The 17,514-nt window shown below is 40.3% G+C and overlaps 1 protein-coding gene across 1 annotated transcript in view; it reads left to right on the plus strand.

Moving 5' to 3' along the window:
- The first annotated feature begins 3,339 nt into the window (after positions 1-3,339).
- Positions 3,340-17,514, plus strand: part of LOC126175231 (low-density lipoprotein receptor-related protein 6) — a 333,797-nt gene continuing 319,622 nt past the window's right edge. The window contains exon 1 of the mRNA XM_049921865.1: positions 3,340-3,613. Within this exon, the coding sequence (XP_049777822.1) occupies positions 3,559-3,613 (55 nt within the window). The 5' untranslated portion in view covers positions 3,340-3,558. The remainder of the gene's footprint in view (positions 3,614-17,514) is intronic.

Genomic DNA, 17,514 nt, shown 5'->3' on the forward strand with positions numbered 1-17,514 from the left:
TCCACTATGACACATGAAATTTGCGCCAAGTTATTGCATGCACAGACATCTGCACAGATACCAACACAAAGTGCAGTGTGTGGCACCATGGGGGTAAAAATAATTAGAGTTGTCATAACCTCAAAAACATAAAGCTGATGTCCACCATCTTAGTTGCCTCAAAACAGTACCTTCAGGTGTTTTGAATTGTTTCAAGTCATGAAAGTTGTTTGATCAAAAACGCCAGCTTGCATCGGTTGTCAGTGTTTTACTTGGTCTGATCGGAGTTTGACGTGTAAAGAAATTGCATTTCATTTCCAAGTTAACTCACTGAAGAGACATTTCATTAGGTCCTTTGTTGGAAAGTATTTTCTCATATGCATAAAATACATATTTCCCAGAAGAAAGCAAATAAATCTTTAATAATTAAAATGATGATCAGCTGCGATAATATGCTTCGTTGGTTGGAATAGCAGGAAGTGGGAGACTCTGCTTTCTTAGTAACAGATTTTCTGGGCTTCAAACATTCAGAAGCTCTCATCTCATAAAACATGTCTACTTTCCTCTTGCAGTTTATTTTAAGTCGTTAGATATTGTTTCAGCTTATTCAAGGTTTGTATGTGAGTTACGTATTTCTTTCTTGCTGTTCATCTGTAAATCAAGTTTACAACAGTAAGCTTTACATTTCTCACACATAGAACACATCTCATCTCTGTTGTAGTTAGTCATCAAAATCGATCAATATTATTTCTGCGATTTTTAAAATATAACAGGTGTAACTTTCGGATATTAAGTTCTTCTGGTAAATATAGCTGTCTGCCATCATGAAAACTATAGTGTGATTTGCAGCCTCTCAGTAACTGTATATGTTAATGTCCTTTAGGTACAGTTTCTTCTTTATGTTTGTTTGGTCTAGTGTTATGTTATCCTCTGGCCTATACAAGTGCTTTATCTGTAGTATCCAATAACTTTTTACAAATAATTAGACATCTGTTAGTGTTGGCATGAAGTGCCAAGAATTCTGATTAACATACCTGAACATCCTTTGTCCACCTCGATTAATATGCACCTTACATACATAAGAAAGTCGTCGCACACAGATTCATCTGGACTTTTCTATTGTCTTCTTCGCATCACAGACTTTACACTGGTAAGTCCAATCAAACGAATTTTGTGTATCATAGGAAGCCATTTGACTGAATTCCTTCATTAATCTATTCATTTCTATATATGGAACGTTCTGAAAACTTAGCAATCCCAAGCACTTACAATCATTACCTGTAACAACGTCCTATAATCTATTTGAGGAATCAGAAACACGCCCCAACACTTTTCTTCCCCTTGTATTCTGCACAGGACTGGAATGTTCATCTTCATTCTCCAACATTTCTGTTGCCTTCTTTCTCGTAAGAAATAACTTCACCAACGATCTCAGTAACAGTAACAAATGAGTGGTTCTGCTTAACTCACTGAGAAAGACTCCTTTCACAGCCTATTCGGATGCCCAAGGTGGCGCAGATTTACATCAGTCTTTGCTTTATTACTAAACAATAGAACAGTTTGAACTTAGTTTAAAATTTGTCAGTGACTGGCAGATATTGTTGGAATTCCAGAAACTTGAAGCTATGGCAATATAAGAAGAAGTAGAAAAGCAGAAGGAAAAATTCTAAGTAGAAAATGGAGTTTGATCGTTCTTCCTCAGCACTGAATGGTGATTGATCGTTTTCTTTCACATACATCAAAACCTTAGCTTAGGTTATCGAGCACCTTGACTGTTTCTACAAAAACTAACCTTTCCACATTACATAACTTGCATTCACCTATAATATGGTATTATGAACTAAATTTCAAGTTTTGATGGACATTGATCATTATTCCTGTAGATCCGTTATATATACACAATATTTCTTATTCTGCATGATTGTGTCTGACAAGTACACTGTGCCAAATTTGATCTCCAATCTTACGGACGAATGAATAAATAAATGCAGTACTTGGGTGGCATCCTAGTATTATTATCATTGGTTTCTCACAAAGCTTAGTGTATACTTATGTACTTTGAAAACCTCAAAATGAAATTCAGAAGTAAAATCAGGCAGTTTACTCCTGAAGAACTGACATAGAGAGGACCTGGCAATAAATATTCTGGGATATGAAGCAAATGGGCTAATGTTGAAAATATACAACAATTTAGTAGGAAAACCAAATGTTGTTATTTAGATGTTTATTGCAATGTAGTTGAAACATCTGTTTAAGACCTATGTACATGCTACAGTGGTTAAGCTATCCTTACTAAAAAAATGAGTTACATATCATACTTGTGGAAGCAAAATATTTACAGGGTTTAGGCTATTGAGACCATTCCTTTACTCACAATGAGGTCTTTTGAACTAACTAATATAGGAGGTATAAGTTTAAATCCTTATTTATACCATCAGAATTGTCTACTAGTAATGTTTATTGAATTGCAAATTGCTGGAATATGCTTTCAAAAATGAATTTATTGTTTTTTGCTATTATTGGCCACACACTGAATAACTCTTCATAGCGAGAAGATGTGTAAAATACAATGACATTGATTCACTGACAGTCTAATAAACTCAATTCTGCACAGAGCTGTACCTCTATGCAGTTCTTTACTTTCAAGAATCTTCCACTTTGTTGACATCCACAAGTCATGACAGCACATCTTGCTTACTTGTTTCCTCAATGCACACATTTATGGACGAAGAAGGAAACGTAATTAGTTTGTACCAAACCTGAGCATTAGGCATGTGGTGCAAATAATTTGAAAGTTGTAAATGTACCGAATAATAATAAGTACCAGTAAGCTAACAAGCACTGTTTTCAGAGTTTTAGCTTCATCAGCTATCGACGCAAATACAGTGAAAGGGATCGAAATGGGTTACGAAAATATCCTTTTCGCGTTACATACTTCTCGTCTTCGTTATTTGAAACGTATAAATAAAATAAACAAAAAGAAAGTTAAATTTACGAGGGCAAATGCGTCGTATTACTGGATGAAATACGCATTTAAAGCCTGAGAAACGTTTGAATAGGCCACCCTAAATGTAATATTTACTATTTAAAACAACCGTCGCGTGCACACGACAGATATTACCAACAAAAAGCAATCGTAGACAACCTTCACGGCGTCAAGCTCAATAGAAGTTGTGTGTATATCTTTGCTCCGCTTCCGCAGTCGACGTGGAAACACTTATCGAACTACTTATCGACTCCGCGCGACGAGTAGTTCTCTGATACGCCGCTTGGCGGCGGTTGCTTAGACTAGAGTATCTTTGCCAGAAACCTTGTACAAACAGTACCTAAAAAGCCTTGGAGCAGTGGTGTGTAGGTGACGCTATGTTGTGGTATGACTGACAACAAACCGAGTGGTGCAGGTGTTTGTATACACTGTGAACAAACGCCGGTTTGGAATACATCGACTATAATTTTAGAACTGTTCGGGCGATCTTAAGAACACAGCTCTTTTCGTGGACTGGTGTTCCCATCGTCTTGAGTCTATTTATTTCCAAGGCTTGGTAGTTATGTGGAGCGAACGTTCATTTCACCAGTAGAATGTTAGTGGCTTCGTGGATCGTGTTCAGCAGTTGTTTCTTAACATGTGTGACCGGTATGTATCCACGTATGCATTAAATTTTTGTATTATATCCCTACAGTTGTGTGGCTTATTAGTGGCAAGTTATTATGACATGAGTAGGCCTCCCAATTTCATTTGTGATCTCTTGTCAGTTGAGTGCACGGAAACATTTCCTACGTTTGAATAAGCATTAGATAAGCGCAAGCAATTTACTTCCAGAGACTTGTTTGACTTCTGTTTGATTTGTGTTTCTCTATTTGCCTTTTAACGTGCCCATTGCCAGTAAAGATAAGTATAAAGTGAAGGGGTAATATTTAAAAATAACGTGCATTATTCTTTCTCAATTCGTGTATGTACTGATTTGACGAAATGTTATTTTCATCAAGGGTAATCTAAATTTTGGTGTAAAACTCCTTCGAAAAATATGGAGAGACTGAAGCTTCTGTGTAACAGATAACTGTTATTAAACTGCTCGTCTATATGTTATGAACATCATTGTGATGCTACTGTAGTTAAGCTATTGCTTGTTTCACGTGTGACTAGTAACGAGCCATAAACAAACGAGTAGTTGGTATCACTCCTTTCATGTTGTATTTGAAGCTGGTATGAGTGTAGAGCGTATGATTTACTGTTAGTTCGTTTCAAACCATTACAACAGTCTGCTTTTGTGTAAAGTGCCTTAGCATTTCATATGAAGGGGTTAAGGAGGTATGAATATATAGCACCTGATGACTGTAAACACGCTAAAAGCTGTTGTTCGTATCGTATACAATACTTGGAGCGTATGTATTTTTATCATAGCAACAGTGATGGTTGCATGGAACTGTTTGGATTTCGTTGTTCGGTGAACTCAGTTAAGTAATTCAAACTCTTCACGATGTAACTCTGTAAAGCAATTTTCGTGCTTCCTCTTACAACCCGATGTGTCGGCTGCAGATGATTTTACGAAGTTCGGTTGATGTTTACAGTAGGTGCACCTGTATTTGGAGTTTGAATGTTTTCTTTCTTTTCTTGTTGCTCATATTGTTGACAATGACAAAATGTACGGTGGGCGTAGCCGACAATTCGCCTAGACAGATGTGAAACTCATTTACAAGCCATAACTTGGGAAAATATTACTTTTTTTCACCACGATGAACAGCAGTTACACTAGAGAACTGAATTTTAAAATTCCAAGAATCTTACATGGCCGTTATTTAGTTTGTTTTCTTTTATTCGTGTTTCGGCAAAAGACTAACATCGAGGCGAAATTCACCTGAACAGAAAGATAGGAATCAGCAGTGTTCTCTTAGGCGCCACCCCAAAAGCGTTCATCAGCCTACCAATGCCTTTGGATACTGGGGGCATGAGGACCTTGGTTTAAAATATTCATTTAAGTGGCCAGCTGTTTCAGTTCTCCTGATAGTAGTAACCAATGTTAAAATCGTTCATTTTGCATATCCGTTCTTGGTCAAGTAAGGCAATGTTATGTTTTTTGAGAATGATGTCTTCGGGCCGCAAAATCCCAAGAATTCATAACCTCGGGTTTTTCGAGTCGCAATTTTTTAACTGGTTGTCAGTGAATAGGTAACACCGTCTCGTAACTAGTAGGCCACACTAGTTTGCCTAATGTTGACAGGTCTTCGAGGTGCAGACGCTGCGTCACATGTTGCCGTGACAGGTAGCAGCACAGATGGTGAACGTTGTAGTTATTACTGCTTTCAGGAGGAATTTTGGACAGATCAGTTATCGTTGACAAAACTTGTTTTCAGGTACTGGGGACAGCTTTGAAATACAATTCGCATTTTATTGATTTCTGCGAAACTTGTCAGCAAGCAAAGTTAGCCCATTTACGTTTTAATAAAATAAGGCATACTTTGAGGAATGTTGTGCAGAAATGCGATTGGGGATTAAATTGACCGTACGAAAGTACGTGATGGGTACTGCACCGATTATCTGACGATTGACTACCAGTTAACTGCAGCGATATATCTGTTAAAAAGGAAAAGAGGGGTTAGTACTTAATGCATTCGCAAACCCGTAAAATAAATAAAATCTTGAACATGTAAAGACAATTACTAATTAATGGGAAAGGGCACTTCGGCTCATTCGATATACAAAAGAGCAAAAATATAATTTTCCACGTAGTGACAGTGTACGGATTTATATTGGCATATTCGGACGGGAATCAAACGCGCAAGACGGCGTCATCTCATACAAACCACTTGTAGTATCAGTATAAACTTTTCAATGTTTTCATTAGTCTGTAGAAACATTACGAGTTTCTTCTAATATGCATCAGTGGAAGTTCCTTTGGAAGGTTTATTTTTTAATTCCTTCTCAACTATGTGGAATTAACTTCTCCGATATTTATCTCGAGGACAATTTTTTTTCCCCTCCAGTAATGGTCACTACATCGCCGCTGTGCGGTTTCGGTGTCTTTCGCTGACCAGAATTGGATCAGTGCTCTGCTCATTCTTAGGACAATTGAGTAGGAAGGGAAAGGCATAGAAATGTCCACAGTCCAGTGGTATCTCAGATGGCTAATTACTCTCTGGAAAACACTTGTTGCTCTGGGTTCTCCAAACGGCCACTGTGGAGCGTGTTCCGCAATGCATTGTTGTATTCCACTCTTGGGGATCAGTTGTGTGTTGACACGCTGGTTAAGACACATCTTTTCCTTTGGACCGAAACACACGCGAGGGAGATCGGTTATCAGGACAAGCATCGAAAAAAATCGTATGCGACTCAACTTTTCTGTAGGATCAGAATTTCTGGATGACTTGTGGTGGTTTACGCAAATGTATATATGATGAAATACCTACGTTCAAATCACATTTGGTCCTGATATTCGATCGAGTGTCGTAAACCAAGGGGATTTTCGTCTAGTCGTTACATTAAAGGTTGAATTTGTCATTGCCCTTTCCTGATACTGTAGTGTGTTAGGTATGTTGCAAGTAAATATTATTTGTATAATAATGGGATGTGTTCGAAGCAAAGCAAAGAGCGGAAGTATGCATCATCGTACATGATCAGATTCTCGTAAGAGGAACCAGGCTTATAAGCAGGCTTAAGTCGCCCACCGGTGAACTAATATAGTTACGCTAATAATAAGCAGTTGTTGATGCGTATCCAAGTAAAAGAAGCTGTACACCGCCGCTAACCAAAAAACAATGAATTTTTCCTATCATCTGACTTCATATGGTTTCTAGTAGACGTCGTTTTAAAAACATTAAGGATGAAGTGTCCCTCGGTGGGAACGCGAGATGGGGAGTGGTCATGAGACTGGATTCGCATTCGGGAGGACTGGGGTTCAGTTCCCTATTCGGCCATCCAGATTTAGGATTTGCTGACTTTCCCAAAATCGATTAAGGCAAATGACAGCAGAGTTCTCTGATGAAGACACATTTCCTTTTACTGTCCGAGCTTGTGCTCTGTATTTAAATGACCTCGTCATCAAAGGGACGTTAAACACTAATCTTGTTCCCAACGGCGAAAGGAGGCAGAGGGAGGTGTGTGTGCGCGCAAATATGAAGTCAACCTTAAAGTTGATGAGAGCCTTACTTTACGTCTAAGAATCTAATGCAGAATGCTAAACGTGTAGTTTTCATCTGAGGCAAGAGTAACTTCGGACTTGCCCAGCAAATCGTAGTATCACAGTTCATGGTGTACATCTATCTACTACTGTATTTACGTATATAGTGTACAGCGAAGGTACCAATATTATTCATAGGCTGCCCTTTTCGTTTCGTGTACTAAGCAAGAAACAAGTGACACTCTACGCTGAGGTGTGGGATACCTCCGAATATCGTGTCAGACCTCCGTTATCCAGACGTAGTGCAGCAACTCGACGTGAAATTGACTTTAACAAGTCGTTGGGAAGTACTCTGCAGAAATGTTGAGCCGTGCTGGCTGGATAGGATGTCAGAGGAGAGATTACCACAGAGAATTATGGAATGGGTTCAAAAATGGTTCAAATGGCTCTGAGCACTATGGGACTTAACATCTGAGGTCATCAGTCACTTAGAACTACTTAAACCTAACTAACCTAAGGACATCACACACATCCATGCCCGAGGCAGGATTCGAACCTGCGACCGTAGTAGTCGCGCAGTTCCGGACTAGAACCGCTCGGCCGGCTATGGAATGGGAGCCACCAGGAAGAACGAAAAAGAGGGAGACAGCCGACCACATGGCTTAAAGGAATTCAGACCTCTGTGAGAAGAAGAAACATTGAAGAAAATTTATGGACAGATAAACAAAAATGGAGGCTGAAAATCAAATTTACTGTGTAATCTTGGGCTACCGGAAAATGTAAAATGTTACATTGTGAAACCGTATAATAAACAAAATATAAATAGAGTACGCTGTCTATCGTGGAGATCCCTGACGCTTTTCGTCAGAGTACAATCGGAAAAGTCTCTGATAATGTTGGTGTATCAGTTGTCACATGCCATTTAATTTTTTTCGCTTGAAACACGTGACAGCAAAATTTGAGAATTTAGAATAAAAGCAGAGGCGAATGAAAGTTGCTGAGGAGTCGCTAGATGAAGTCAACAACAATACAGGACGACGTAACGGGTGGCGGAGCAAGGTTTTAAGAATGTGACGTCGAAAATAAAACTCAATCGACCTGGTGGTAGCTTTCAATATCGCCAAGACCGAAAAGAGCTCGAACAAGTCCAGTCATATGTGGAAGTATGCGCACTATGTTCGTAGTTTTTAACAGCATATTGCAACAACGTCGAATCGCCAGTAAAAACATAACGCCGTTTGCATTAAGCAAACCAAAATACGCTAAACAATTCGAGTCTTTTGCATCACGCAGTCACCTACTTCGTCGTCCGTTGTTGGATTTTTATCAAAAGATAATACTGTAATGATGCTCCAGCCTCCATATTAGCCAGACTTGGTTCGATGTGACTTTTCCTGTTTCCAGAAGTAAAGGGTCGCTGTTTCACGAATATAGATGGGATTAAAAACGCAGCTGATACGCAAAGATTGTTCCAGAAATGTTTCGGGGAATGGAAAAGGCGCGGGCATATCTGATGGGATCTATTTTGAAGGGGGTAACGTTGTTGTCGAGTAGGGGTCTCCAGAATGCGGTCAGCGAATGAATGTTACCCGGCCCGCGCTTGAGCGAACGTTTTTTTAAGTAGCGCACTATCTTCCCACGCGTTTAGCTCTGTTGTTTCAAGTTTTCTTTCTTTCGAATACTGTATGAAATATGTCCGTTCGCACTAGAAAGAGGAAAGTGAATAGTGAGTGTAGTATTTTCAGTACAACAAGGGCCGTAAAATATTTCGGTATAGAGGAAGACAACAAACCAATATATGTTACATGTAAAGAAATTATTGCTGTTCTTAATCCATTGAGGACCAAGCATTAAGATAATACAGTTTTTGAAAAAAATGTTTATTTGAGCTAATTGTACACTAATATAGACATAAATATACAAAAAAGAGATATACAGGTCCTAATTAAAGCATAGCAAAATATTGCGTTTACGGAACTTGGGACTATAAGGAGTCTTACATAACCTACATCTTCTTGCTTTGTTTTCCTCCTCTATTATCATGTGACCTACATCATCACAGTGTATTTCTTTGAGAAGGGAGCATTTGGAGGGACATCCGTAAATGCATTTTCCTGTGTCCTGGGGGGCTGCAGTTTCATTGTTTCCTTCATTCTCGGTTGCAGTATCTTCTGATTTCATTAGGATCTTGCATAAGTATGATCGAAATTCAAATTGTGACATATTTCCTTCATTTGCAAGATTGTATATTTTCCATGAATTCACAGTTACACTGTCTATCAAGTTGGTGAAGACAGGCCACCACCATTTCTTGCCTCTTATCCAAATTCTGTAATCAATGGCAATAGCATTATCGTGTAAATCACTGCCAACCATATGCTGATTGTACTGAGCGATTACCTTGGGTTGGAGCATAGAAGTCATTCCACTTTACCGTCATTACTTCAGTTTTGTCGTCAAAGAGAAAGTCACTCATACCCTTGCCTTTTTTCTTCATGCTTGAGGTGAATTCGAAAGGGCACTTTGCAGTGCGGTTCTCCGGAATAGTGCCTGTGGCAAAAAAATCTCTTTTGTTTTAAAATGCGAAATAAAGAGTAAGAGGAAAAGAAGGTATCAAAATACATACAATGCCGAGGCGGGTTTTCAGCCAGAGAGAGAAAATTCAGATGTTCCACATCCTGCCATCTTGCCACTTAAGGAATGAATTTGTACAAGGAATGAATTTGAACCGCGTAAACACCACAGTCTGAAGCCAAGTCTGACAGGTTTTCCTTTGATGAACATCTTGCTTGAATGTCTCTCAAAATAAGGGACCATTTCCTCGTCAAAAGGCAAATTACATGAAAATATTCCAAATTGAAGATTTTTTTCATTGATTGCATCAAAGGTTGGCCTCACTTTAGAGAACTTCTCAGTTTCATCCAGTCTGTTATTATCAGACAAATGGATGTTTTGTTTGATTGACAAGAATTTATTACGACTTAATGCAACTTCTTGCAGTTGGTAATCCTTTGTCTTCGTCTTTCGACCAGTCCAGTTTCATTCCTAGAAACTGCTTCAGCAAGGGAACAGTTATTTGAAATTAATGGCGATTATTATCTTGTGCATATTTATTTGTGTATTCAGTAATTTTTGAAAACACTTCTGAGTCAAAGTAAAGTGAAAAAAATTCATAAGGCTTTTCTTTATGTCTTCTGTCTTGGTTAGCTCCACTGTTGTTGGTGAAGAAGTGTAAGTTGGTTGAACATTCTTCCAGTTCGGAACATTTCTTTTCGTTGCATTCACACCAATTCGTTTTCTTTTCCTAGCAAGTGCACTGAGTTCTGACCCTACAGCTGAATTCACTTTGTCTTGCTCACTGTGTGCATGTATTTCAAATGTACCAGCGATATCAGTTGCTTTCTCTTCCTCAACAAGATCTTCATCAGTGTATTCTTCATCTGCGATCAACATCTGGTGGAATGTACGTGCAATCGATGCTGTCTGCAACCTCAAGTTCATCTTTATTCAATATCTTCTTAAGTTCCGCAGTAGATAAGGGTTTCGTGTAATAATAAGACGTTCCTATACAAGCAGTTATCGCTGTATGTAATGTCTGCATTCGTTTACGGTAGAGCTGTGGCAAATTACGATTCAATTCGTAATACGCAAAAGTAAATAAAATGCAAAATTTCAATAAAACCGACTTGCCGGTAGCGAATATTTGATCAGAGTTATTGTTCCGTCTGTAAACACACTGAAACTACAACCAAACTGAATGAATATCTTTCAAACAAAGGATAACAGTAATAAATTGTTCGGTAAACAATGGAATACCGACATGTTATTATAGTAGAATGAAGCAGCCGTGTTTCACAAATATACTCGGCGGTCCCAAAGTTGCGTAAACGCTACATTATTGTAAATAGCAAAAAAATAGTTCTAATTCTGACGTCTCTGAACAGTAATGTAGTATGATAACAGAAGTTTGAAAGAAGTTCATTGTATAATATTCTTTTAAAAATGATCACGTGCTAATTAGGAAATAAAATGAAAACTTTCGCAGTGAAATACACAAATTTACCTGGAAGTTTGAAAATTCACGGTGGTCAACGTTACGGTCAATGATATAATTAAAATGCCAAAATTAGTTTTTTCAGATGTCCTCTCAATTTGTAATAAAGAAATTTGAAATTAGTGCAACACATTTTATATATAAAAAAGTTACGAATGAAGTGTTGCGTTAGTGCAACTTTGGGCCTTGATAGGTTAAGCGATACACCACGAAAAAACGCTGTTCAAGGTATGGTGTGTAATTCATCCAAACAGTTATAGGAAAAGCCATCTAAGTTTGCTTGGTAGTCAGTAGCCCTGAATGAACCTTCAGACATGTCTTGACGCTGCTGAAGTGGTGGTGATTATAGAGGCATTCAAAGTTACTGAAGATCTAGCTGATCCGATTTCCTTGCAAGGTATGGAGGGAGAAATATGTGTGGAAAATATGCAATGCGATACCCGATAGATACCCGAAGATCCTGAAATATTATCCTCAGAGAAGAAGGAGAAAAGGAAGACCGAAGGTTGCGTGGTGAGGACGGGTAAAGGAGACCATGTGAAAAAGCAGAATGTGAAGCCAGTGGTGTTACCAGCCCTTGACAATGCACTGTGTCATTCATCAGGAAGCATTTTCTAAAAAAGTCAGTGGACATGTCCTGTGTGTTGAAGCCTGTAATTTATGTCGTCGATTTCATTACATCGTCAATTCAAGTCTTTCCTAGAAGAGGATATCTCTGTCAAGTTATGTCATACCACGCGGGAATGAAACGGTTAACCTGTGGTAAAAGTATACCAAGCTTCTTTACTTTGAGAACAGAGATTGAAATAGTTCTGGATGAGAAAAACAGTCCTTTGTAAGTCCTGCCGGACAAAGAATAGATATCGTTTGTTGGCTGGTACTGATCTCCATTTGAATGAAAAATTTGAAGAGGACAATATTATTTATAGCATTTACACACATGGTAAAGCTTTCAGGCAGAAATTCATACTTTTTGAACACATCGTGAGACAGTACATTTCTTCGCACTTCGCCAGTCGTTGAATGGTGGACATGGTTCAGGTTTTCCACTTTGGAATGGAATTTTTCGATGATCTGAAGAAAAAGCTCTCTTCCAGGTTCTCAGAGTTATAAGTTCTTTCCAAGGAGAAAAATTTCTAGAATCCATTTTCTTATGAAATGGAAGATGTTCAAGCAGCACTGCAAATGGAAATCATTCATCTGCTCTGCAGACCGATGTAACAGTGAAGGTCGCATTTAAAGAACAATCCTTGTTAAGTTTTACAAATTTCTTCCGCAAGAAGACAGCTCCAAGACCAAAGACTTTTGCACGAGGTTTGTTATCTGTACTTCCTGGCAGATTAACACTGTGTGCCGGACCGAGACTCGAACTCGGGACCTTTGCCTTTCGCGGGCAAGTGCTCTACCAACTGAGCTACCCAAGCACGACTCACGCCCCGTCCTCACAGCAGTACTTCCGCCAGTACCTCGTCTCCTACCTTCCAAACTTTACAGAAGCTCACCTGCGAGCCTTGCAGGATAGCACTCCTGAAAGAAAGGTCCCGAGTTCGAGTCTCGGTCCGGCACACAGTTTTAATCTGCCAGGAAGTTTCATTTATGGGATATTTTACTCATACAACAGACTTAAGTTAGAGCCACAGTTTGAGAAAATTTTGGATCCAAGAGATAAATATCTTACCTCTCACTAAACGGAGGCCTAGTAAAGAGTAATAAAGTGTATTTGACGTTTTCACTGAATACTTGATTTTTGTTAAAGACAGTAAACAGCTTCATAATTTTCTTCTTGGATTTCTGAGAAAATATGTTATTCGGTCCCACTGAGATTCAAAACTTGATATGTGGCCCTCGAGGTCTAGCAGTTTTGCGAATGTTGTTGCAGACGAGTAAATAAGTCTGTTCAAAAACAGAAAAAAATCCATTATTCTTTTGAACACCTCTCGCTTGATATGAAGACAAGTAGGGCTTTCGTTACTTACGCAAGTAAAGTCTTTTTGTTAATGAATACTGTGTATGTTGGTTTTAGATTGTAATCCGTTAATGAGACTAGCTTTTTACCAATTGGCATCTCACCCCGTCGTACAAAAAGTGGATCTGTGATGTGCGGAGAGTTTCTTGGAATTCTATGAATGACAAGACTCAATTTCCAGCGTTATCTGAACAATCTATCGTGTTCAGACCACAACGAACATTTAGGCGGCGACGTTGTTATCTTGCTGCAGCGTTCCATTATCAGATTGACGGGGACAGACACGCCCTGCCGTATGACAAGTCCGTTCAAGGCTGCCGGCAACCTGGCGGTCTAGAGACAGCCGGGGCAGTAATTCTAATTAACCACTCCGCGCTGCTGCCCGCCTCTCTTGAATGGCAGCTGTCTGCCTTTGCTTATTCGCACTCGAGCTGCAACAGCGCTCTGACGACGACATTCGTGAGACCCGGTGGCAAGGAGCTTGTACTCCAGGCTTCCTCGAATACCATCGCTTTTTACGTACGTCTCTAAAAAGGTCAAGTGCTTGAAGAGCTCGCACGTATGACCACTAAGGACGTGGCGCCTGACCAATAATGCGGTGACGAGAAACACTCCATGTCGCTGACAACCCTCCGGAGCAGTATTCTGCTTGTAGACTAATTAGACTGTAATTTCTGCGTAAAACATAGAGTAAAACTGTTGGAATATTCTACCTCGTGACAACAGTATCGCAGTGTCTTTTAGTGGGAGGGTACTTGAAAATGTTGACTATTATCTGTTGTAGAATCTGAACGTTAAGCTCGACAGTTACACTTCTGCTATTCAAGCAGCAGATAGCATACCTGTGCCCCCAGCTATTTCCTTAATGTCCTACTGTGAACCATTATCTCAGTCACATTGTAAACTAACAGTGCTTTTCTTCCCCCTTTCTATTTCCGTTTCCTTCCTTTCACCCTAACTGCTACTCTTAGCCTATTATTTCTCTCTCTTCCTCAAGCTTGTGAACTTCTTCTCTCCATTGATGCCTTATTGCACTGTTGTCATAGGTTTGTTATTTTGATTACTCACATTCAACAAGCACGTTACGAGGAGATTGCTTAATGTTACTAACTCTGACATTTCTTAAAGCCCACGTGTTCATTATTATTATTATTATTATTATTACATTGCAGGATTGTCAGTTAATAACAACATTTTGCTGTATTCCTGTTGTATTCTGCTAAGCCACTCGGTGTATACCACGCGCTCTATTATTTCGTTGATGTATCTTTCAAGAACGTCGGGTCTGCCGCATGCCAGATGGTTTCCAGTCAAATTTTTCTTTGATCACCGATGATGAGGCATTCTTAACAAATGCATATAGCACGTTAACGATGTTTTTTAATTCTATCTATCACGGTTTCTTTTGCACTGATTCAAGCTCTTACTTCGTCGTTCTTTTTCGCGTTTCTTGATAATTACGCCCTCCTTCGTAAATAATCCATTTCTACAGCTATTCGTCTTCTTTTAAGATCAACATTTATAATCCATAATTGTGATCCCTAGCAGAGGACAGATTCAACCATTAGCCTACCCACTTCCTTCTAATTGTTGTTAGAAATGTTCGTGCCCTACCAAACAGAAATCATACACCCTATTTTTGTTCTTCTGTGTTTTCTTTTATTCTGTGTTTTACTTCTGTATCGCCCAATCCACTATCGTCAATATATGTTACTCGAGATGTAAGTTTTTCTACCTGCTCGTATCTGCTCTGTCGCTGATGTGTCACCAGTCACTACCAGATATTCGGTTTTTATTAGACGCAACTGTAGTCCCCATTGATCATATTCCTGATGCAAAGGTCGTAATATGAACTCAATATCATTTTCATCTTATGCTAATAATCTAGAATGGACTGATTATTGGCAAAATTTCATTAACACATCTACATCATTAACAATGATTCCCAAACCTTCACAGATGTTCCACCTCGTGAGAGCCACTTCTATATATGTGCTGAATAAGATGTCTTAGCCCTTTTTTGACATTAATGGGCTCTAGTAATTTTGACCCTTTTTTAATATGTACCTTATTATCTCTGTGAATTTCAATAATTATGTGCTAAAGATTGTCATCTGTATCTTTCATAGCATCCCAGTGTTTTGCTGTAGGAACCATGCCATAAGCTTTCGCTAAATCTACAAAGACAGTGTGTAACTCCTTCCCCACTGCTATACATTTCTCCATTAGCTATTCTAAAATAGAGGTTATCTGAACAAGATCTGTTCTGCCTGAGCCCACTCTAGTCTTCCCCAGTATGGTGCCCAAATTCTGCCTTACTTACTTTTTTGGTACTTGCATTGTTTAATTCATAAATTTCGGGCGTATTATAGTATTTGAGAGTTGTAGCATCGCGTTTTAGTACCTGAATAGTGTAAATTCGCGTAGTCGTCTGTCAACTGTTTTTGTTTTGAACGGCCAGTGTCGGTTGGTCACAGTCAGTGTGCTCCCTGCCGCCGTTGGATAAGCAGCTGCAGCAGCAAGTCGTATACTCCTAGCTCACTCATTTGTTACATAGTTTAATTCTTAATTTCTTTGCGTGTTTTTGGTACTTGCATTGTTTAATTCATAAATTTCGGGCGTATTATAGTATTTGAGAGTTGTAGCATCACGTTTTAGTACTCGAATAGTGTTAAATCGCGTAGTCTCCTTCCGCCGCCGAGCAGTGTGTCAGCAGTGCACAAGTGGCAGCATTACTGCATTTACTAGGCAATCTTGTATTTTAATAACCGCTTCAATTTTGTGTCGTTTTGTTTGCGCTCTCTGTAGATTAGTTCAGACGTTCTTTGCACAAGTTTTTAGCATGGATAGGGACTGCAACTGCTGTGTTCGGATGCAGGCTGAGTTGGCATGCCTTCGCTCCCAGCTTCAGGCAGTGTTGGCTTCGGTCACACAGCTTGAGGCTGTTGCCAATGGGCATCACTGTGGTGGTCCGGATGGGGGTTTGTCGGGGACGGCCAGCTCGTCCCACGCATCCCCCGATCGGACTACGACTGTGGTTGCCCGGGATACTGCCCGCATTGAGGCTGATCCCTCACCTGTGGTAGAGTGAGGTCGTCTCAAGGTGTGGCAGGGGGCGAAAGACATTCCGGAGGGCTGAACGGAAGGCCTCTCCAGTTTGTCTGACGAACCGGTTTCAGGCTCTGTCTCAGGCTGATACTGATCTTCAGCCTGACATGGCTGCTTGTCCTGTTCCAGAGGTTGCCCCTCAGTCTGCAAGATCCGGGCAGTCGCAGAGGGTGGGCTTACTGGTAGTTGGGAGCTCCAACGTCAGGCGCGTAATGGGGCCCCTTAGGGATATGGCAGCAAGGGAGGGGAAGAAAACCAAAGTGCACTCCGTGTGCATACCGGGGGGAGTCATTCCAGATGTGGAAAGGGTCCTTCCGGATGCCATGAAGGGTACAGGGTGCACCCATCTGCAGGTGGTCACTCATGTCGGCACCAATGATGTGTGTCGCTATGGATCGGAGGAAATCCTCTCTGGCTTCCGGCGGCTATCTGATTTGGTGAAGACTGCCAGTCTCGCTAGCGGGATGAAAGCAGAGCTCACCATCTGCAGCATCGTCGACAGGACTGACTGCGGACCTTTGGTACAGAGCCGAGTGGAGGGTCTGAATCAGAGGTTGAGACGGTTCTGCGACCGTGTGGGCTGCAGATTCCTCGACTTGCGCCATAGGGTGGTGGGGTTTCGGGTTCCGCTGGATAGGTCAGGAGTCCACTACACGCAACAAGCGGCTACACGGGTAGCAGGGGTTGTGTGGCGTGGGCTGGGCGGTTTTTTAGGTTAGATGGCCTCGGGCAAGTGCAGAAAGGGCAACAGCCTCAACGGGTGCGGGGCAAAGTCAGGACATGCGGGGACCAAGCAGCAATCGGTATTGTAATTGTAAACTGTCGAAGCTGCGTTGGTAAAGTACCGGAACTTCAAGCGCTGATAGAAAGCACCGAAGCTGAAATCGTTATAGGTACAGAAAGCTGGCTGAAACCAGAGATAAATTCTGCCGAAATTTTTACAAAGGCACAGACGGTGTTTAGAAAGGATAGATTGCATGCAACCGGTGGCGGAGTGTTCGTCGCTGTTAGTAGTAGTTTATCCTGTAGTGAAGTAGAAGTGGATAGTTCCTGTGAATTATTATGGGTGGAGGTTACACTCAACAACCGAGCAAGGTTAATAATTGGCTCCTTTTACCGACCCCCCGACTCAGCAGCATTAGTGGCAGAACAACTGAGAGAAAATTTGGAATACATTTCACATACATTTTCTCAGCATGTTATGGTCTTAGGTGGAGATTTCAATTTACCAGATATAGACTGGGACACTCAGATGTTTAGGACGGGTGGTAGGGACAGAGCATCGAGTGACA

Source organism: Schistocerca cancellata, chromosome 3 (genome assembly GCF_023864275.1).
Source record: "Schistocerca cancellata isolate TAMUIC-IGC-003103 chromosome 3, iqSchCanc2.1, whole genome shotgun sequence".
Classification (NCBI taxonomy): domain Eukaryota; kingdom Metazoa; phylum Arthropoda; class Insecta; order Orthoptera; family Acrididae; genus Schistocerca; species Schistocerca cancellata.